At 35.3% G+C, this 24,062-nt stretch overlaps 2 protein-coding genes across 3 annotated transcripts; both read right to left on the reverse strand.

Moving 5' to 3' along the window:
• Positions 1-2,863: 2,863 nt before the first annotated feature.
• On the reverse strand, positions 2,864-21,251 carry LOC136811969 (putative ascorbate peroxidase). Of its 2 annotated transcripts, none has more exons than XM_067068576.1 (2): positions 21,144-21,251; positions 2,864-4,770 (listed from the first exon to the last, which is right to left on the reverse strand). In XM_067068576.1, the coding sequence occupies exon 2, from the start codon at positions 4,747-4,749 to the stop codon at positions 3,493-3,495; it is 1,257 nt and encodes a 418-aa protein (XP_066924677.1). In that variant the 5' UTR covers positions 4,750-4,770; positions 21,144-21,251; the 3' UTR covers positions 2,864-3,492. The 2 variants fall into 2 exon arrangements, with proteins under 2 accessions (XP_066924677.1, XP_066924676.1); XM_067068575.1 differs by lacking the exon at positions 21,144-21,251 and adding an exon at positions 5,416-5,506.
• On the reverse strand, positions 19,599-20,555 carry LOC136811943 (putative ascorbate peroxidase). The gene has a single exon (XM_067068552.1). The coding sequence runs from the start codon at positions 20,553-20,555 to the stop codon at positions 19,599-19,601; it is 957 nt and encodes a 318-aa protein (XP_066924653.1).
• Positions 21,252-24,062: the final 2,811 nt, after the last annotated feature.

Here is a 24,062-nt window from a genome sequence, read left to right on the forward strand (position 1 = left end):
AGTTAACCCTATTTGGTACTATGGGGGAGGGGGGGGGCTTTTTCTATTCGGTGGTTAAACTAATGTTGATGATTGATGAGATAATAGAGCTTTGGACTTGAAATTTTCTATAAATTCACAACTTAGGCTGCGTTTAGACCAGCCTGGCATTTGTAATTGCTTGCAGTATTCTTTTGAATTCTATTGTTCCACGCAATTGTTCGGTTTGTCAAATGCCTAATGATGTCAGCATGTTGGCATTTCGTTGGTATTTGAAATGCCATTTTGAGCAAAGGAATCCCCTTTTCTGGCATTTCAAATCAAACAAAGGAACCAAAACAAAGAGAAAAAATGACATTTTTGATTTTTTTAGTATTTGCACGTTTTTTATTCAGTTCTTTCTATACAGGGTGTCCCTAATAAAAGTATCGAGTTTGAACATGCGATTGAGTGGAAAGTTTTAAGTGTGTATTCACAAAATTGTATTTTAAGCTCTCCCTCTTTTTTCTTTGTCATTACGTAACAATAATGTAATGAGCCTATGTGATGGAGAACGTTCTTATATTTTAGCGATAACACACACAAACTTTTTTACTCAATCGCATGTTCAAACTCGATACTTTTATCAGGGACACCCTGTAGATAGCCTAGCCCTACGGCAAAAAGTTTCAGTCTTAATGACTGCAGCTTTTGAGAAATTCCATGCTTTTCACTGCTTGATCTGTCAAAGTTGAACTTGAGGGAATCACCTTTTCAGTAATGACTCTAAAAAGACGATTCCTTAAATGCCATGACAGAAAATACAATGGAAAAGCTATTAAAATCGAATCCCTCATGAGCAAATGCTAAATTACAAATGCCAGTTGGTCTAAACGCAGCCTTATATCTCTTGAGTGAGTTAAGGTCGTCCAATCTTTCCATGTTCCGATGCAATTCAATACCAATAGTTTATGTGTGCTAATTTATACATCAAAAGAAGCGTATTCCGATTAACATTAACGAAATTGCTTGCGTAAGAAAAACCACACATGATTAATAATTAAGAGTGAAGTGATCAAACCTCTCCATTTCAAACAGTAAGAAATAATTAAAGCAAATTACTTCTTTATTGCTTGCTCCACTCGAGTTGTTCTACTCACTTCTGTAAATTAAGTTGTACAGGGTGTCATGTTGGAACAGTTGAAATGACATAGTTGGAACCATGAAAATTTGTCAAAAAGCACTACCTAAGATTTTGAGAAAAATAAGCTTTTAGAAAAAATTTCTGAAAATCTTTATTTAGTTCGGTAAAAGATACATCATCTACCGCAAAAGATTTTTCAAAAGATTTTTTCTTCTCCGAAAATAGCTCTTTCAAAGTTGAAATACTCTTCTTTGCAAAAGTCTTCATTTTCTTCTTCGTCAAATTTTTCATTGCGATTCTTAAATTTTCAGATGATGTATAACATGCCATAGTTTTGTGTGCTACATCAAGTAGAAATTTATATTTTGTACGTGGCAAATATTAAAAATTCATTATGGTCAGAGCCCTTAATATGACACAGAGAGAAATTTGGATAGACATTGCAAATTTAGTGAAACACACACAAGAACTTTCTTTCTATAGAAGTGGTATGACTCTATACTTTTTTCCGGACACTCTGTATAGCGACTCTGCAACGGAAAAAATATGCTGACGCTACCAACACTACTGGGCCTTTACGCCACTTAGCCTTTTTTGTTTTATTTCTATCACAAGAGCTAAATAATACAATTTATGGGGGTAATTTGAATTGGTTTTAATGAGTACTTTTTGAGATATTTATAATATGCACAACTGGGGAATCTTCTGAAAACTTTTAAAACTTTCCACCCAATACGTCACTTAAACAATAGAAAAAGTGACGTATTGGGTGGAACAAAAACAGAAAAGCTGCATAATTTCGTGAGTTCATTGCAGTGGTGCATATTATCAATTTTAGTATTTATGACGTCAAAAACCGTGTTTTTTTATTTGGGTAATAGCTTTTGAGTGCAAGAAATAAAAAAAATCCTAATACTGTTTTCTGGACCAACTTTTTCTGAATAATATAAAAAACAATAATCGACATCTCAAAGTTATGAGTGAGTTCAGGCCTTTTGAATGTAACTAGGTCAAAATTTGGCTTTTTAATAATTTCTCTTATTCAGTATACTAAATAAGATTTTAATGAAGACAATCATTTAGGAAATTTTATGGGCTTTCAGAAAATATACACCTTCATTGGTTAAAAATTTCTATTTTGGAAGTTATTAACGAAAGAGAAGTTGTCAATGAACCTTATGACACACCTAGAGGCGAATGGACTTCTGCGACAATTTTTAGATATTTCTTACTATTTCCAAATTATTTTTATTTGAGCTAATCTTGGAAAAAGAACATGATGAAAAAAATTATTAAATATAGCTTAGAATAGGGCTTAGAATAGAGCCTTGAAGCCACTAAACTCTTCACAAATCCAAATCCCAAGCAATTTGAAATATCCGATGAAAAATGCCAAACTCACAATTCTCACTCAAATTTTTCATTCTGAAAAAAACAACGAAAGACCCAAAGATACAAAGATCCCAATATATTTCAAACTTACACTTTTTTCTTTCATGAACATTTTATAAGAGTAATGAGGCTCAAAATTGCCAAAAAATAAGAACAATTTAAGAACAATGCTGGGTCTAAAATTACTCAATTTCTTGCAATTTACAGGTCAAAGTGGTAAAAATTGGGTATAACACCTAAAATACCACAATTAACCCTGTAAATAAAAAATGATGAGAACAATTTGAGGCTCAAAGTACAAAAAAAATAAGAACAGCCAAGCCGCAGCAACATTTTACTGGTTTTCGTGAAGAAAGGACTCCATGGGACTCATCGATGCAATTATTTATGAATTTATTGAAACATAAGGAATTAGATAAAAAAGAAAAGAATTTTTTTTTAATGAACTTTTACAAATCAAATGATTAAATAATGAGACAAATTAAAACTTAAGTAGTATCAGACACTCCCTTCTCACAGACCCACTGGGAACCCTTCCCACTGAAAAAATTGTATAACACATCGTCCCCGGTGTAAAAGAACCAAAATAAACAATCTTCGATGCAAAATATGATGCTTTTTTCCTATCCGCACTAAATTTTCTGCCTTGAAACAAGAGAATTGAAATCTCCAGCCATAAAAATATTGGAAATATCAATTCGCATCGAGTTCGTGCAGTCCGTTAAACTTTATCCCTACTGGCTGAAATCCTACCAAGTCTGTGAGAAGGGGGTGTTATCAGTTAAGCTGTTTACAAAAGCTATTAAAATATAAGTAAATAAATTACAATAACGAAAGAAAATAGTGAAAGTGAAATAATATAAAGTTGCACATCCCTTACAGAGGAAACATATATACTGTTCATAACAAATGTCTATTTTTAGACCAACTCCTTAACTTCTCTGAAAACTTCTTGAATATGCTATACCACAAATCATGTTCTTAGAGTAGTGTCATTTTTAGACCATTTTCTTGACTTCTTTTAGAACATCTTGAAGATCATGCAACACTTCATTTATCTTTTCAGCAGAAGCTTCTTTCTTCTTTATTTGGTCACTGCGGCGGCCACCTCTGCCACCTCCACGACCACCACCACGTGGTGGGCGTGTTGCTGGGGCGGGGGCTTCTGTTGGAGCTGCTGTTGGAGCTGCTGTTGGAGCTGCTGTTGGAGCTGCTGTTGGAGCTGCTGTTGGAGCTGCTGTTGGTACTGAAAGATCATCATCTGGGTTATCAATCATCTTGTAGAATGCAACTTCAAAATCTTTCATCCATCCTGAATTATCATCGACATATTCGATACATTTTCCACGACCTTCTGTGTCTTCATCACAACATGGGATACGTCCTGGTGGTGGTGGTCCATTTGGTGGACACATGACACATTCAGCTCCATCCTGAAAAGCACCAGTGTCTTTGTTCAATCGAAGGTTAACAGCAAGTGCAGCATCAGTGTTTAGAAGTACATTATCAGGTTGTCGATTCCGCCCAGGTGAATTCCCTACACCAAGACTTGGTGCTCGGCGTTGCCACTGATGTTTGGCGCTATTTGTTGGCATTGTTTTAAGGAACCAGGGAACATTCACCACTTCACGATAGTAGTCGCTGTTTAAGACATCTTGCCCAGTTCCAGGTACCCAAGGTCCTTCATATCCAGAATTTGCAGTTTCCATACGACCAAGGCTATGAGCACCCATCAAGGCTACACTTTCGTTTAAAGATAGACCAAACTCTTTGTTGAAATAAGCATGTAGTTCCTGCACATTTTGGAAGTTATTTGACGGGAAATGCTCATTTAGATCTGTTTCATCACCAGATTCACTACAATCGTGGCGTCCAACTTTGAATTTTGTCATATCGAAAACAGCATCTCTTAAAGAAGCATGATTAGCAGCAACAACGCCAGCATAAGCATAAAGATCAGCTCTGGTGATATCATTTTTGAAGAATTTATCGTAAAGATCATTTAGTACTTCTGTGTAACGAGGAATACCAGCGTTGTCCGGCTCCTGGTAATTGATACATCCATCACATCGACCTTTGCCAACACAATCGTGGAAAGATAAACGCACAAATCCAGCTGCTAAACGCGGGTTACCATCGATTTTTCCCCGAATCTCAGTTTCCACTCGAGCCAGTGTCTCGATTGATGCCTTCTTCACAACATTTTGACCAAAAACTTGGCACACCAATAACAAAAGAAGAACTGCTTTCTTCATCTTCACTGACTTGTGGATTTTCTGAAAAATTAAAACCAAAAGGTTGAGGGGAAATAAATTTGTAGCAGGTATGTACAAGCAGTGTAAGACATTTTCACACCTTAAAAATCTCTCTAGTGGTTATAAAACCGGCTAAAAACTTCAAAGTCAGGAAAATATAGAATTCTTTTCCTCAAAGGGAGTCATAGGATCGTGATTTCGGAAAAATTTGGGCTAATTTTGCTCAAAGATTTTCCAGATTCTTTCTTGGAAAATTTCTTCTAAGGTAAGTAATACTCAAATATTTTTATGGACATTTATCCGATGAGAAGAGATGAAGATCGTCACTTTGAAGAGATTTGAATTTAAAAATTTTCTTTTGGTGGAAAGTTAGAGAGATTCTTCTAACAAGGATATGGCTGTGTCTCACTTTTCGTCTAATCTATTAGCGAGAAGACAGCCTGGCTATACGTACACGTCAAAAATGAATAATATAATCAAAATACGAGCGCAGAAGTCTGCTCTACCTTAGCCCCGGTGATCAAAACATTTTCCTGAATCCGCAGTCAATCAAATTATTTGTTCATCACCAGTTTGATCTGACTACCCATCCACCCAAGTCTCCTCGTTTCTATCAGGTTGTTAACGCCCTTTCAAAAGCAAAAAAGAACAAAAAGATTCACTTACATTAAAACACTTTTGGCACTACTTCTCAGACCATCCACAAGACTAGCAGTTGTTGAATAAACTAATGAATTTTACATCTCAATCGCTGTACTTATATACTTTGACCAATTTTAATAAACTTTATAAGTCAGTATGGTATTGACAATGAAGCCTGTTTACTTCTATTGTCACTACTGCAATGGTTATTATACAAAGCTTTCAGACGTTCTAATAGAGCATCCCTTCAATAAAATCAGGAGCATTTACGATTTATGCTATTAGCAGTACAAGTGTAAAATATATTAATCTGTCTTAAAAAGCAAGGCATTTAAAAGACCATCGAAAAGAGTCATTCTTTTTTATCGCCCATTCTTGTGTGCGGTATGCCTAAAGTAACATGCACATAACGTTGTTTCAACACTTATCTGACGTTGCGTCAATCGAACGTTAGATAAACGTTGTAGTAATGTTATCATCCTGCTGAATGACTAATTCGGTTAAGTAGTACTACAAAGGGTCAAAACAACTCCCATGTATTGCATAGAGTATATAGAACGTCATTAAAATGTTTAAAGGTTTTGTTTTTAAATAAGAGTGATATTTTTTGCTTACTCATCAATTTTAATAGTATACCGCACTGATTTTAAAGATAGACATCAAAATTACTGTTTGTCCGAGTTTTAATCCCATCATCGTTTGCATTAATTGCTTTTGAAAGTCAATTACACTTTTTTACAATACAGAAATAATAATTTGCACGCATTACGAATCAAAATGAAAAGGATTGTGGAATTGAATTTCGGTCAAATGTTAAAAATAATAATCATGACGTTTGCATAGCGGTCTGCTATTCACAAGATTTTTCAAATTGGATTGACACGTATGTTGAGCAAAATTAGTCAGAAAGCGGAAAAGAAAAACATGTTTTCGCTTGTATCAGCATAATGGCAGACACTCCCCTGATATGAAATATGTGTCTGTGATATTAGACGGGAACACTTATGTAAAAAAAATAAAACCTTTAATAAATGAATATTGTATGGAAGCTGGTGTATGAAAAGGCGCTGGTTTCAAAGGATTGCATAATTCCACTATTCCCTCGTTTTCTTTTCAAAATTTCTTCCACAACGTCAGAAAAAGAATCCGAATCCGCTACTGAAAAATTTCTTTAAAAATGGAAGTTCTTGAGAAAGTTCAAAAATCTTGACTATTTGGTGGCAGTAATGAAATTTTAACCTATTTTTTGCCATAAATTCCATTTTTCTGGACGGAAACAGCCTAGATTTTTCCATATTTGACCATGGAGGTATAAAGAAAAACAGGAGTTTAATGTGTTGTTAATTGGTTGCTAAAGTCTTTTGATTTCTGTTATAAAATGTATCAAAGTATAGCAATGTGCCCTCCCGGTTATTACATAATGGCTTTATGGCAACTCCTGAACTTGGGCACAGGATGTACGGTATAATGTATCAAATGTATCAAATGTATCAAAAGAAATTCTAAGCTCGCCCGATGAAAATACGACTTTTTAGAACTCAAGTTTGCTCTAAACATTCTAACTATCAGTATTGAAGATTCTAGCCTTCTATAAACACGAATTAAATAAAACTTAGCCCCACAAAACAAGTTTATGTTCCATTTCACTATCCGTTAAATTTTAAGATATTTTCTTAACCTAGAAAATACAAAGTCCTTTATAAACACACACGATTCCAGACTCAATTTGTAGAAATAAAGTCGCTGGAGAATTTTGGAGGAAAGTATCAAGTAATAGAGATCACCTTAAAGAAAACATTGATCGAAAAATCTTATCATTTGATGAAGGATTGCCAGACAGTTTGCAGGCTTTTTTTTAGTCCAAATATTTTCTTACACTGATGTCAGAAACAATGAATCTCGTCTCAACTAATTTGAGGCAATAAGATTTCAACTATGGATAAAAGAGCTCATAAAAAATGCACGATATATGAGATTATGAGCATGCAAACACGTAACTTTTTTGATCGTAGGGAGAGCTTAGTTACAATAACATACTTCTCCTGTTTCTTTATACCTCCATGCTTTGACAGTGGACCTGGGTTCCGCTATTCCGTCCAAATATTTGGCAAATTCAGACAAAAAAAGAGTGGATCTAAATTCTCAGTCAAAAATGTCTCCCCTCCCTGAAAAGGTTGATTACTCACATTTTGTGTATTTTATCTCTTTATTAATATAATGTTTTGTATATAATGGCCTACTCGTTTTGGTATTGTTATAACGCCAACTGCTGATGACAAATTCGACTTTCTTTATCAAATTCATTAATTCTTGACTATGGTGTTCTCGCATGGTTTTCCCTGTTACTCCATGAGAGTAATCTTTTCTTTGTCACAAAGTTTTTCTTTTTGCCTCAAAAAACTCAAATCTCAAAAGCGAATTATAACGTCAGCTTTGCTGATTGACTATAAAGGCTATTCCTTCATTATTTTCTGACAGGTAAGAGGTACATGCACCCGTTTAATATTGTACTGACGTTTTTTCAAGGGTATTTAGACAATCTTTCCTCGGATAGTTACTTCAGACGCCCCTTGTAATTTACCCCTACCACCCGGGGGGGGGGACTAGGGTTGCTGAATGAGGGGTATGTGCGGACGGGACCTCCGAAAACCGACCCTTAGAGAGACCAAATTTTAGTGAAAAAGTGACCCTTAGAGAGACTTTTTCGAAAAATTTTCTCTGATTTTCAAAAATTTCCTACCCTTAGTGAGACTTTTTTGTAATTTTTTCTCTCAAAATCAAATTTTTTTTCTAAAAATCGTGATTTTTCCCACCCTTAGAGAGACTACTTTGAAATTTCCTGATTTTTGTAACCCTTAGAGAGACTTTGAAAGGTGAAAAACCCGACCCTTACCGTCCGCACATACCCAGCACCTATTTTTGCCTAAGTAAACCTACCCACCTACCCCCCCCCCGGCCCTACCATTACCCTAACCATAATTTCTCAAAATCACTTGTTTTCCCAAAAATAAATCAGTACCTGTATTCTTACGGTTTTATTTTCTAAAAGAAACTTCACAACAAACACCACTGTATCAGTGATCCGGTGAGAATTCGAGCTATTGGGGATTAGAAGAAAATTCTAAATGCCAATAGGGATAGAAAATGTAATGTTTGGTAGGTAGGAATTAGAAGCTCTACACTTTTCTTAAAACTATATAATAACATAAGGCTCCGATGGCCAAACAAAAATTTGATAACATTTTAAGGCTTTGCAACCTTTTAAAACACACAATTTCTTAGGGAATTGCCTAGAAATACTCAAAATATGGTGAAAATTAGAACATTTTCAGAGCATTATAAAATTGAATACTTTAAGGGTTAAAACTGCTGAAATTAAAAACATCTTGATGATTTGACAATAATTTTTGACTTTCTTATAAACCAAAAAAGTGTAGATGTAATCAACTCAAAAAACAAGGAGGAAGATTCTGAGGTTTAAAAATGTTTATTATAGTAAGGATTGGTGTATATATCACTGTGATCAGCTTATTTTTTCACCATTTAGGATTAAAAAAAAAATTAAACCGATCCTTTAGAAAAATAGCTTTAAAAAATGCATTTAAATAGATGCAATGCAAATGTTGTAATAAAATCCACGTGTTTTGAATTTAATGAAAGAAAGAATTAAGACTAAGATGTTGAAGCGTAGGAGAAGCTTAGCGTAGGGGGTCCATTATGGCATTGATACTACATCCCCCTGTCGTTCCTTTTCTTAAGGATTTTATTTTCGTCTATTTGATCGATATAATCAATAACTTAACAAATGATAAAGCTAATTAAAGGGCGATAAAAATCGACGAAAACAGCCACTAATAGCGGTGGATTTGTGACAGGGATTAAAGTTCAAGAGTTTATGCTGGATAATTTTTACACCCCTGTCTCACAGTGAAATGTTCTCCCACTATAGGTTTAAAATGGCTATCGAAATCTCAATGGGGCAGATATTCATATTGTTCCAGGTTTTAAAGTGCTTAAATTGTTTGGTAATGTTTCCACTGGGGACGAAATTTCGGGTGATTTTGCCAGGGGAACCCACTGGGTCATTGACACGGCGGTGTATATTTACAATCTGCTCATGAAAAACAATCTCCATCATTATTTTTTAACACGTACAATCATGGACAAAATATTTCAGACAAAGGGGATTTCGCTGCGAAATTTAAAAACTGCAAATGATTATTAAGTGCTTTCGTACGGTTTGAAAAGTTTTAATTCTGAGTTTTAACATTAGATTTAAGTTTTAGGACTTTAGGATCACAGGATTTAAAAGCTGAAGTTTGCTCTAACAAGGCTGAGAATAAAGCCTGAAAGCCACTTAACCCCTCCCAAGTCGAAAAATCCGATGAAACAAAGTGGAAGTACTGAAACTGCAATTCTTGCCCAATCTTTAAACTCTGAAAATGTTAAACTACCCAAAATTGCCAAAACATTTCGGTGCTGATTGTAGATTCCCCGAAGACATTTCAATCCTTTATCATTTAGGGGCATTTAGCTTAGGAATTTTTCGGTTTTACTCTTATTCCTTGACGGAAAAAACAATTCTGATCTATTTCATGGATAAATATTGCAGTTTGTGTTGCTATGACTACAAAGACATATATTTGTTAATAAAGTGAAAACATAATGAAATTCGTAATGCAATGCATAGAATTACAGTTAGAATTGCAACGGTATGATAGAAATCAGCTTAAATGTTTTATCAAACTATGAAAATAAAAGAAAATAGCCCAGCTGGCACACAATGTTGTTTCGACGTTTTTCTAACGTTCACAACGTCAATATAACGTTAGAACAACGTTGAAACAACGTTGTGTGCCAGCTGGGAGAAGTCGTGTAATGTGCGTGGGCACTTCATGAAAGAAGGAATCAAAGGTAAGATGTCTAAGCGTAGCAGAGGTCCATATTGGCAGTGACAGTGCACCCCCTGTCGTTCCTTTTTAAAGGATTTTATATTTCTCTATTTGATTGATATAATCAATATCTTACTACAAGTAATTAAAGGAGTCGGAAAAGGTGATTACAATTGGTTGAGTCAGCCAATAATAGATAGGAATTTATAGCTTCATGAGTTTATGATGGAGAATTTATACACCCCTGTCTCCCAGCTCTAGTGAGATCTTCTCCTACAGTAAAAAAAAACACTTCCATCGAAATCTCAATGGAATAGACATTCATACTGTTCAAAAGAGGAAGGTTTTGAAGTGCAATTTTTTCTCTTGAATTTCAAAAGGGGTATGAAATCGAAATCAATTTTCCAGTGGGGCTTAAATTGTCCGTGATACGGTGGTGCATTTTTCATTGTTATGTTTATCAATCTATTAATACCCTCCACAGCCTCATTTACTCCTATTTTATTGAGCGTAGGAATGGTTTTCGTTCGAATCTGATTCCTGGATGGAAGAACAAATCTGGTCTGTTTCATGAATAAATTTATTGCAGTTTGTGTTTCTATGACTACAAAGACATATATTATTGCTGATAAAGTGAAAAGATAATGAAATACGTATTAAAATGCATAGAATTACAGTTAAAATTGCAACAGTGTGTAACAGATATTAGTTGAAAATATTTTATCAAATATGATAATAAACTTTCTTCATTTCTTGAAAATGTTCTTAGTAATTTTTCATTTTCTTGACCTGATCACTGACTTCTCTTAACTCTTTCATCAATTTTTGAATTCGGTGTCTGATGCGGTTACTTTTGGCATCATTGTGTGATTTCTTGGTGTGAAATGAATCCTGTCGCTTCTTTCCTTTCTTACCTTTCTTGCCAGGCTTTCTGCCTGGTTTTGGTGCTTTGGTAGGTCTTGGTGTGGGTGCATCAGTGGTTGTTACAGAAACAGGTGTCGACAAATTGGTTTGTAAAATCATTTAGGAGTTCGTTTACGAAATCATTGTCATCTCTGTTACCATTACTCCATGGATGATGATGTTAGCTTCCCTTGATTGCTTTTTCTGTTCTTCCATTTGTTCTTCGAATTTTTCGCTGCGAAGTATTTGTTTCATGCTGGATATATTTAACTCGTCACCAGTTTTCGTGATTTCGGCAAAACTTTTCTTTGAATGTGTTTTCGTTTCGTTATCTATAGGTTTCGCATTCATTGCCTCTTCGATTTTAGTTGTCAGTTTAGTTTCCAGTGCTCTTATCTAGAGCTTAAAGGGACATAACAGTACTTGCGAAATTTGTAAACAAACTGTATGCAGCGGATACAAAATCAAAACAAATGTCACATGTCAAAATAAAAAATCAAACCAAATATGGCTAATTTTGATTGTTCAATTGTTTTACAAGTTTGTTTTGGACATGTGATTTTAATTGTTCTCTTTAATGACACGTGGTTCGCGCAATGTTTACATTTTACTACTGTAATGTCCCTTTAAATACTCAAAATTTCCCCCGGTTGGCCCTCGCGGTGTCACTAAATGGAAGGAGGCATATGTCACACCTATTTACAAAAACAAGGGACCTCAGAATTTGGCAGTCAATTATCGACCTGTTAGTTTGACATCAGTAGTGTGCAAATTAATGGAATCAATACTGAGGAAACATATCATGAAGCACCTTTCTGATCATAATCTTTTATCGAACAAACAATATGGCTTCATTAACAACCGTTCAACCGTGACACAGCTTTTGTACTATCTGGATAAATGTTATGAGAGCATCTCTAAAGGAAACGTTGTTGATAGTGTCTACTTCGATTTTGCGAAGGCTTTCGACACTGTACCCCACCGTCGACTATGCAAGAAACTATCAGCATATGGCATCAACGGTTCAATCTTAAAATGGATAACGTCATTTCTAACAGGTCGAACTCAATCAGTAAAAGTGAACCAGTCCTTCTCGACTACATACCCTGTAGTCAGTGGTATTCCACAGGGTAGTGTACTGGGACCAATGCTGTTCGTGCTATACATCAATGATCTTCCTGAAAAGGTCATCTCATTGACCCTACTGTTTGCTGATGATACCAAAATCTTCAAAGAAGTCAATTGCATCGAAGACTCTGTTTCCCTTCAGAATGATATAGACACACTTGTAGAATGGTCGAAAGACTGGCTATTACTATTCCATCCTGAAAAGTGTCACGTTCTGACGCTAGGAAAGTTTGAAAACATCAAACATGCTCATCCATATTCCCTAGATGGAGGCCAATTGGAACACGTCTTTGAAGAAAAAGATCTTGGAATCCTCATTGACTCAGAACTTACATTTGAAGAACACATTGCAAAGCAAGTCAAAAAAGCAAACGCGATACTTGGCATAATCAATCGAGGATTTGTAAATATGAGTACAAGTACATTTAAAACATTGTATTGTGCGTTTGTTCGCCCGCATCTGGAGTACGCTCAGTCAGTATAGTCTCCGTTTCTACGTAAACACGTAAATCTGATTGAAGGAGTACAAAGACGGGCAACAAAACTTGTTCAAAAATGTCGTGATATGTCTTATGAAGAACGATTGCGTGAATTAGATCTTCCTACGCTCGAGTTTAGAAGACACTTTTGTGACATGGTCCAACTTTACAAGCACATCAACTATTACGAAAAAGATACCATCCCAAACAAGATAGCCCGTCGAACGCGACCAAACAGAAGGCACAACTTTGAGATGATTCCAAACTTTGGAAGCGATGGACTCCGTGGTGTACAAACGAATTCCTTCTTTTATCGAACTATACCAACCTGGAATAAATTGCCAAAAGATGTCGCTGAAGCAAAGACAGTCAAAGTCTTCAAAGAAAGACTCAACACTGCATGGAGTTAACACCCGAAAAGATTCAACACAAGACAATTGTAAAATACGTATAATCACGATCAGTTCCAGAGGCCCTCGTGCGCCTAGAACTTTGTCACATTATAATAAACTTCAGCCCCCCCCCCCTCAATAAGAAAATGCTTCCTACGGCACTGAAAGGTGTTATATATGAATCTTACTCTTAGGTGCCAAATAAACGGGGGGGGGTTCGAATGAACGGGGGGGTTCGAAAATTTTCGAAATTTTAATAATCGGGGGGACCTAATTGCTGGGGGGGGGGGTTGGAAATTGTACTTCTGAAAACCCAAAAATAAGGTAAATACAGACTTTTTTTTGCCAACTGAAAATATTCTTAAAAATTAATAAACGGGGGGGGGGGTCCTAATAAGGTCCAGGGGGTTGGAAAATTTTCGAAAAATTGACAAGCGGGAGGTGGGGCCGTTTATTTGGCACCTAAGAGTAAATGAACAATATTGCATAATTACGGCAATTTTTTAAGGCTTCCTAAATTCCGACTTCAGCATGGAGTCTTTAAGAGTAATCCTCTTAAAATAATAAAAGGTGGTCGATGCTCTATGCCAAGTTCAACCTTAATCGTTAACTTCCAAATTAGGTTCAGTTTAGAACAAAATTAAGGCTAATCTAAATACATAGGCAATACATTTCATTCTGTGAAAGTATTTAATGTAACTGCACACACAAGGCATGGTTTGCCCTCGCGGTGTCACTAAACTTCAGCCCCCCAATAAGAAAATGCTTCCTACGGCACTGTGGGGAAAACTGTTCACTGGATGGAAAATAAGTCAATCTCAATGTCTGAAAAGGACTCAATTTATTTATTTTTCCTTTCAGCAAATTCACAGGTTTATAGAAAAGTAGTGCTATTGGATTGCTGGAATGTGCTTATAACTGAATAAACAGATAAAAGAGCTTTTAGAAACAGGGTGAAATTCAAGATGTCTACCACCATAACCAAACCAACTTTTTATGAATGCTTTTATCACTGACATCATCTATAGCTAATGATGTGACCTAAAGCCATGGCCACTGGAACACAAATACTGAAAAATGCACGCAAACGCATACGCAAAATTATGAGATGTTGCCCAACTTTCTTATGCGTGAAGCTATTAATGCAAACCTCTGCTCCCTGTGGTGGCAATAAACATCAGTCGCTTTCACTTTCATTTTCAACCCTGAACAACCAGGTTAGATCATCACATTCACCATATCTTTGTAGAGAAGCGTGTGACATGCGCAGATAAACGATATGTTACGAGAATCGTCAATGTAGCCAGAATCGTCAATGTAGCCATTAGAATAAAGTTAACCCTATTTGGTACTATGGGGGAGGGCTTTTCTGTTTGCTTTGGACTTGAAACTTTTATTTCTCGAGTGAGTTATTGTACGTCCAACCTTTCCATGTTCCGATGCAATTCAATACCAATAGTTTATGTGTGCTAATTTAAACATCAAAAGAAGCGTATTCCGATTAACATTAACGAAATTGCTGTGTTAAAATTATTTTTTGTACTCGAGAAAAGTTTTTAACCCAAAATATGGGTTTTGACGTCATAATGATGAGGTCAGAAAAAGTACTCATCAAAGTCGTCAATAAGTTGTTTAACTCCTGTGATTGAAATAAAGAACTTTTGAATTTTTAACAACATCAGCAAAAAATCGAGAAAACGAAAAGTAGGATTTCTGCTGACTTAATCAAAACTTTTGAAATTTTTGCCCTTTAAGTGGCCAGATTCTTTGTCGGAGCCTATGCACGCGATTATCATTTGACGAGTCCAGGCTAAAAATTGAATTATCTAAATGACTATTGTGCACATGCATAAGAAAAAACCACATATAATTAATACCTCTGAGTGATGTCATCGAATCTCTCTATTTCTGACAGCGACAAATACTTATATCCAAAAATTTAAAGTAATCACTTCTTTATTGCTTGCCATACGCGAGTTGCTTTACATCCCGAAAAGAACTCATTCCTACCCTATAAATTAAGTTGTATTTTTTTTTTTTTTTTTTTTTTTACCTATAGTATATGAAACACGAACAAATAGTACAAAACTAAGGTTTCCTATCCTCCCGCAAAAGGACCACCAGATCATACCGCCAGGAGGAAGGAACCCAAACTAAGCTAACAATAAATTAATAAATCAATTGATAAATGCATGGGAAAAAAAAAACTTACTACAGAGGATAAATACTAACAAAAAATAAAAAACAAAAACAAAAAGAGCTTGGAGAGCAGTTAGAGTAAAAGACTAAAATAACGGTCCCCCAAAACGGCTTGTATCACGGATAAATTTTATTGTGATACTCAATATATCGTGATTTTGGACAATGCTAAAATCGGGGTCGCCATAAAGAAGTATTCTACACAATATTTTGGGATTAAATGGAAACAAGGTTATGTCAAGGCTGTCAAACATCACAAGTCTGTCATTAGAGTAATCAGAGCAATGCATCAAAAAATGCTGTGTTGTTTCTACTGAATTTTGTCGACAGTTGCAGAAGGGGTCAACTGTGTCTGCAAAATTATGCCTGAACTTATGCTCACGAAGATGACTGAAACCTACCCTTAATCGGTTAAGGAGAACAACACCATCGTTGTCACTAGCTCTGAAAATTGAGTTAGCACTGGGTCTGAGAAATCGGAGAATTGCTTGCTTGAAAGACTTAATAGTGGGAAGATTTCGTATATGATCTCCGAGGTTATTCCATTCATTTATGCAAAAAGGAAAGAAAGAGGCACGATAACGCTCGGTTCTACAGAAAGGTGCCTCGAGTGGTGGTTTTATCCTTCGCCCTGCATTGCGTTCTTCCTCTCCTCTCTGGGGAGGAAGAATATTCGTAAGAATTAAGTTGTATGGTGACCCTGCCAAGGAAAAATGTTGACACTACCAACACTAATGGGCCTTTACGCCGCTTAACCTTTCTTGTTTTATTTCTATGACAAGAGCTAATTAATACAACTTTGAGATATTATCAATTTTTAGTATTTATGACGTCAAAAAACCGTTTTTGGGTAATAGCTTTTGGGTGCAGGAAATAAAAAAATTCTAAGACTGTTTTTTGGACCAACTTTTTCTGAATCATATAAAAAAAGAATAATCTCGATATCTCAAAGCTATGGGTGAATTCAGGCCTTTTGAATGCAACTAGGTCAAAATTTGGTCTGTTAATAACTACCCTAACTACTTAATTAACTAACTTACCCTAACTAACTAATTCTTTAATGAACAACACCATTTAGAAAATTTAATGGGCTTTCAGAAAATATTTACTTTTATTGTTTAACAATTTCTTTTTCCGAAGTTATTAACAAAAGAGGAGGTGTCAATTAACCTTATGACACACCTATAGGTGAATGAACTTCTGAGACAATTTTTAGATATTTCTTACTATTTCCAAATTATTTTTATTTGAGCTAGCCTTGTAAAAAGAACGTGATGAAAAAAAATATTAAATAGAGCTTAGAATAGGGCTTCGAATAGAGCCTTGAAGCAACTAAACTCTTCGCAAATCCAAATCCCAAGTAATTTGAAATATCCGATGAAAAATGCTGAAATCATAATTCTCACTCAAGACAACCAAAGAAAGACCCAAAGATGCAAAGATTCCAATATATTTCGAACTAACACTTTTTTCTTTCATAAGAACATTTGATAGGCGTAATGAAATGAGGCTTTGTTTGTAGTGACCAATAGTTTCGGTGACCAATAGTTTATACGGGGTTTATACTCAAAATTGCCAAAGAATAAGACCAATTTAAGAACAATGCTGGGTCTAAAATTACTCAATTTCTTGCAATTTACGGTTCAAAGTGGTAAAAATTGGGTATAACGCCCAAATACCACAATTAACCCTATAAATAAGTACTAGTTATCGCATGACTTCGAAGGGCCACACGAGAGATATTTTACGAGTCCCGAGATTTTTCCGTAATATTTTTCCAAGCCTTTAAGCATGGAAAAATTTCGGTAAAATCTCGGAACGAGTAAAATATCGAGTATTGCACGAGAAGTCATCTGATAACTAATTTATTGTCGACTCAAAAAAATTGTCCTGATATAAGTTTCTTTTTGTTTTTGTTTTAAAACATACTTCCGCCTTGCTTCTTTCTTCTGTGTAGTTTCGAATGTTTTTCTTCGAAAATCTAATTCGAAAGTTAGATTCGAACAATAAAACATTCGATATGTTCCCGCCGAAAATATTCACACGAAAACAAAACAAAGAAGCATTTTCGATCATTTTCGATCCAGAAGTTTTGTTTTGAAGAGTTGCAGATTTTTCAGAGATGTATTTGAAAATTTCTAGATTGATAAATTAAAATGCAGATGGTGTACTCTTAGGTGCCAAATAAACGGGGGGGGTTCGAATAAACGGGGGGGATTGGAAAATTTTCGAGATTTTAATAAACGGGGAGGACCTAATTGCCGGGGGGGTTGAAAATTGTACTTCTGAAAACCCAAAATAAGGTAAATATAGGCTAACATCAGGCTATTTAGAGAAAAATAAGGGTCCTTCTCTTTGACAGCTGAAAATATTCTTAAAAATTAATAAGCGGGGGGGGGGGGTCCTAATAAGGTCCGGGGGTTGGAAAATTTTTGAAAAATTAACAAGCGGGGGGGGGGGCGTTTTTGGCACCTAAGAGTACTTTCGATAGAGAACAAACCCTTCATCATTGGATTAATCAGATTGATAACATTCAGTCTTTTTCTATGTTTTTGTTTCGATGCATGGAAAAGAATAGCAGAGGAAAGGAGTTCCATGATGGAAATGTATGTAATAATGGTTAAAGAACAACATTTTTTCAACAGCAAAACAATTTGGATACTTTCTTGATTATCGTCAAAGGAAGATGTAATGATTGTTGAGTTGAAAAGTCAAGGACGTAGACTACGTTGTTGTCGAGAACGAGAATTAGGAGAGAACTTTTATAAAAATCACTCGTCATTTGGTTTAATACAAGACATTTCACTTCCCGTGCAATGTTATGAGAAATCTTATTGGCAAACATTCAAGAATTTCAAGTTTTTTTATGTTATGGTTATCAAAACGGACGAATTTTATACTAAAAGCTGAAAATATTTGGGTGGTCTCAAGTAGTTTTATATTTTCTTATAGTTCATCAGATTTGATTTTAGTGTCTTTTATGGAAGAACTCCAAAGTAAAAGTTAATCTAAAAATATATTTGTTGCATTTTTCCCTTTGACTCCCAAGTTAGCTTCTCCGAAAGTTTGATTTTTCTCCCACCGCTTACCCAGTCCCCCAAAAGTCAACGCGGTCATATTTCCATACTAGAGAAATATGAAATATCGCAAATATCTCGATGCAATCGACAAATCAAAACGCTGATATTTTTTTGGGTCGGCAATAAAAAGGATAAGAACGATTTGAGGCTCAAAGTACCAAAAAAATAAGAACAGCCGAACCTCAGCAAAATTTTACTGGTTCTTATAAAAAAGGACTCAATGGGACTCCTCTGTGCAATTATTTATGAAATAAACGTTTTTTAATGAATTTAGTAATCAAATGTTTAAATAATGAGAATAATTTAAACTTAAATTGTATCAGACACTCCCTTCTCACAGACCCACTTGGAACCCTTCCCACTTGAAAAATTGTCAAAAATAACGTACAAGGTGGAACGAAATAACCAAAAAAATACAATCCCAACCTGCAAAATATGATGCTTTTTTCCTATCTGCACTGAATTTTCTGCCTTGAAAACAAGAGAATAGAAATCTTGAGCCATAAAAAAAATTTGGGAAAATCAATTCCCATCGAGTTCGTGCAGTCCGTTAATTTTATCCGTATGGCTGAAATAAATCCTACCAAGTCTGTGAGAAGGGGGTGTTATCAGTTAAGCTGTTTACAAAAGCTATTAAAATATAAGTAAATAAATTACAATAATGAAAGAAAATAGTGAAAGTGAAATAATATAAAGTTGCACATCCCTTACAGAGGAAACATATATACTGTTAATAGCAAATGTCTATTTTTAGACCAACTCCTTAACTTCTCTGAAAACTTCTTGAATATGCTATACCACAAATCATGTTCTTAGAGTAGTGTCATTTTTAGACCATTTTTTTGACTTCTTTTAGAACATCTTGAAGATCATGCAACACTTCATTTATCTTTTCAGCAGAAGCTTCTTTCTTCTTTGGGCGTGTTGAGCGTGGTGGGCTTGGCGTTGCTGGGGCGGGGGCTTCTGTTGGAGCTTCTGTTGGAGCTGCTGTTGGAGCTGCTGTTGGAGCTGCTGTTGGAGCTGCTGTTGGAGCTGCTGTTGGAGCTGCTGTTGGAGCCTGTTTGGAGCTGCTGTTGGTACTGAAAGATCGTCATCTGGGTTATCAATCATCTTGTAGAATGCAACTTCAAAATCTCAATCACACATCCATCCTGGATTATCAGTGATATATTGGGAACAGATTTCACGACCTGGTGTGTCTTCATCACAACATGGGATACCTCCTGGTGGTGGTCGTCTATTTGGTGGACACATGACGCATTCAGCTCCATCCTGAAAGGCACCAGTGTCTTGGTTCAATTGAAGGTTGACAGCAAGTGCAGCATCAGTGTTTAGAAGTACATTATCAGGTTGTCGATTCTGCCCAGGTGAATTCCCTACACCAAGACTTGGTGCTCGGCGTTGCCATTGATGTTTGGCGCTATTTGTTGGCATTGTTTTAAGGAACCAGGGAACATTCACCACTTCACGATAGTAGTCGCTGTTTAAGACATCTTGCCCAGTTCCAGGTACCCAAGGTCCTTCATATCCAGAATTTGCAGTTTCCATACGACCAAGACTATGAGCACCCATCAAGGCTACACTTTCTTGTAAAGACAGACCAAACTCTTTGTTGAAATAGGCATGTAGCTCCTCTACATTCTGAAAGTTATTGGACGGGAAATGCTCATCTAGATCTGTTTCATCACCAGATTCACTACAATCGTGGCGTCCAACTTTGAATTTTGTCATATCGAAAACAGCATCTCTTGAAGAAGCATAATTAGCAGCAACAACGCCAGCATAAGCATAAAGATCAGCTCTGGTAATATCATTTTTAACAGGCTCGTAAAGATCATTTAGTACAGCTGTGTAACGAGGAATACCAGCGTTGTCCGGCTCCTGGTAATTGATGCATCCATCACATCGATCTTCACCAACACAATCATGGAATGATAACCGCACAAACCCAGCTGCTAAACGTGGATTGCCATCGATTTTCTCTCGAATCTGAGTAGCCAGATTATCCAGTGTCTCGATTGATGCCTTCTTCACAACATTTTGACCAAAAACTCGGCACACCAATAAAAAAAGAAGAACTGTTTTCTTCATCTTCACTGACTTGGTGATTTTCTGAAAAATTAAAACAAAAAAGGTTGAAAGGAAATAAATTTGTAGCAGGTATGTACAAGCAGTGTAAGAAATTTTCACATCTTAAAAATCTCTCTAACGGTTATAAAAACCGGCTAAAAACTTCAAAGTCAAAATATAGAATTCTTTTCCTCAAAGAGAGTGATTTCGGTAAAATTTGGGCAAATTTTGCTCAAAGATTTTCCAGATTCTTTCTTGGAAAATTTCTTCTACGGTAAGTAATACTCAAATATTTTTATGGAAATTTATCCGATGAGAAAAGATGAAGATCGTCACTTTGAAGAGATTTGAATTTAAAAAGTTCCTTTTGGTTGAAAGTTAGAGAGATTCTTCTAACAAGGATATGACTGTGTCTCACTTTTCGTCTAATCTGTTAACGAGAAGACAGCCTGGCTATACCTACACGCCAAAAATGAATGAATCCGTAGTCAATCAAATTATTTGTTCATCACCAGGTTGATCTGACTACCCATCCACTCAAGTCTCCTCGTTTCTATCAGGTTGTTAACGCCCTTTCAAAAGCAAAAAAGAACAAAAAGATTCACTTACATTAAAACACTTTTGTCACTATTTCTCAGACCATCCACAAGACTAGCAGTTGTTGAAGAAACTAATGAATTTTACATCTCAATCGCTGTACTTATATTTTATTTTGACCATTTTTAATTTTTAATTTTAATCATTTTTTGAAACAAAGATATTGTGTCAACTCTTTATTATAGACCATTTTTAATAAACTTATCAGTTAGAATGGTATTGACAATGAAGCCTATTCATTTTCATTGTCACTACTGCAATGGTTATTATACACGTTTCATTTCTAAGTATATAGGAACACTCTTAAGCTTTGCGTACCCTAGACAGCATGTCATTTTTTGGAAATTAAAGCAAACATCCCTGCAAATTGCTGTGCTACAACGATAACAATTGCTAGAAGGTTTTTAGGCTTAAAACTGTCAAATATAAGAACATCTGAAAGCTTTCAAAGATTTTGGACGTTCTAATAAAGCATTCCTTCATAACAAACAAATTCGTGAGCGTTTTTTCAATTTATGATATTAGCAATAGATTGTAAGATATATCAAGGAACTTGAATAAATTTATTCAAGTTCCTTGGATATATTAATCTGTCTTAAAAAGGAAGCGATTCAAAAGACCATTGATTGCAAAGAGTCATTCTTTTTTATCGCCCATTCCTGTGTGCGGTATGCCTAAAGTAACATACACATAACGTTGTTTCAACACTTATCTGACGTCCGTGGGACAAGCTGGAGTTTTTACAAGCTCTTATTTTATTTGGTTGGCCGTTAAGATGTAATAAAAGAATCTTATTACTTTTTCTAAAGAACGCGTCATTTCTATCACTTTAAATGACCAATTAGTGAAGTATCTTGTAAAAGCTCCAGCTCATCCCACGTCCGTTAGATAAACGTTGTAGTAATGTTGTCAGCCGGCTGGCTGACTAATTCGGTTAAATGTTATTACAAAAGGTCAAAACAACTCCCATGTATTGTATAGAGTATATAGAACGTTATTATCATGTTTAAAGGTTTTGTTTTTAAATAAGAGTGAGAGAGCATAATGGACACTGCCCTGATATGAAGTATGTGTCTGTGATATTAAACAGGAACATTTATGTAAAAATAAAATCTTTAATATTGAATAAATGAATATTGTATGGAAGCTGGTGCATAATTCCGCTATTCCCTCAATTTCTTTTCAAAATTTCTACTGAAAAATTCTTTGAAGTTGAATTTTTTATAGAACATTCGAAAAGCTTGACTGTTTGATGCCAGTAATGAAATTTCACCCTATTTTTACCATAAATTCCAAACAGAACAGCCCAGTTTTCCGTCTTGACAGTTGACATTTTGGCAAATTCAGACAAAAAAAGAGTGGATCTAAGTTTTCAACAAAGATGGCTCCCCCCCCTGTAAAGGTTGATTACTCACATTTTGTGTGCGTGTATTTTTATCTCTTTATTAATATACTCTTTTGGATATAATGGCTACTCGTTTTTGCATTATTATATATGTCAACCGCTGATGAACAAATTTAACTGTGACTTTATCAAAAAATTGATTAAAACTTGACTATGGTGGTCTCGCATAGTTTGTCTCTGTTATTCCGTGAGAGTAATCTTTTCTTTGTCACAAGATCGTTCTTTTTGCCTCAAAAACTCAAATCTCAAAAGCGAATTATAACGTCAGCTTTGCTGATTGACTATAAAGGCTATTATAAACAAAGTCCTTCATTATTTTCTGACAGGTAAGAGGTACATGCACCCCTTTAATATTGTACTGACGTTTTTTCAAGGGTATTTAGACAATCTTTCCTCGGATAATTACTTCGGACGCCCCTTGTAATTTACCCATACCATTACCCTAACCATAATTTCTCAAAATCACTTGTTTTCCCAAAAATAAATCACTACCTGTATTCTTACGGTTTTATGTTCTAAAAGAAACTTCACAACAAAACACCACTGTATCAGTGATCCGGTGAGAATTCAAGCTATTGGGGATTAGAGGAAAATTCTAAATGCTAATAGGGATAGAAAATGTAATGTTTGATAGGTAGGAATTAGAAGCTCTACACTTTTCTTAAAACTATATAATAACATAAGGCTCCGATGGCCAAACAAAAATTTGATAACATTTTAAGGCTTTGCAACATTTTAAAACACACAATTTCTTAGGGAATTGCCTAGAAATACTCAAAAGATGGTGAAAATTAGAACATTTTCAGAGCATTATAAAATTGAATACTTTAAGGGTTAAAACTGCTGAAATTAAAAACATCTTGATGATTTGACAATAATTTTTGACTTTCTTATAAACCAAAAAAGTGTAGATGTAGTCAACTCAAAAAACAAGGAGGAGGATTCTGAGGTTTAAAAATGTTTACTATAGGATTAGTGTATATATCACCGTGATCAGCTTATTTTTTCACTATTTAGGATTTTAAAAAAAATTAAACCGATCCTTTAGAAAAATAGCTTTAAAAAATGCATTTAAATAGATGCAATGCAAATGTTGTAATAAAATCCACGTGTTTTGAATTTAATGAAAGAAAGAATTAAGACTAAGATGTTGAAGCGTAGGAGAAGCTTAGCGTAGGGGGTCCATTATGGCATTGATACTGCATCCCCCTGCCGTTCCTTTTCTTAAGGATTTTATTTTCGTCTATTTGATCGATATAATCAATAACTTAACAAATGATAAAGCTAATTAAAGGGCGATAAAAATCGACGAAAACAGCCACTAATAGCGGTGGATTTGTGACAAGGATTAAAGTTCAAGAGTTTATGCTGGAGAATTTTTACACCCCTGTCTCACAGTGAAATGTTCTCCCACTATAGGTTTAAAATGGCTATCGAAATCTCAATGGGGCAGATATTCATATTGTTCCAGGTTTTAAAGTGCTTAAATTGTTTGGTAATGTTTCCACTGGGGACGAAATTTCGGG

This window comes from Clytia hemisphaerica, unplaced genomic scaffold (genome assembly GCF_902728285.1).
Source record: "Clytia hemisphaerica strain Z4C2 unplaced genomic scaffold, Clytia hemisphaerica genome assembly, whole genome shotgun sequence".
In the NCBI taxonomy this organism is placed as follows: domain Eukaryota; kingdom Metazoa; phylum Cnidaria; class Hydrozoa; order Leptothecata; family Clytiidae; genus Clytia; species Clytia hemisphaerica.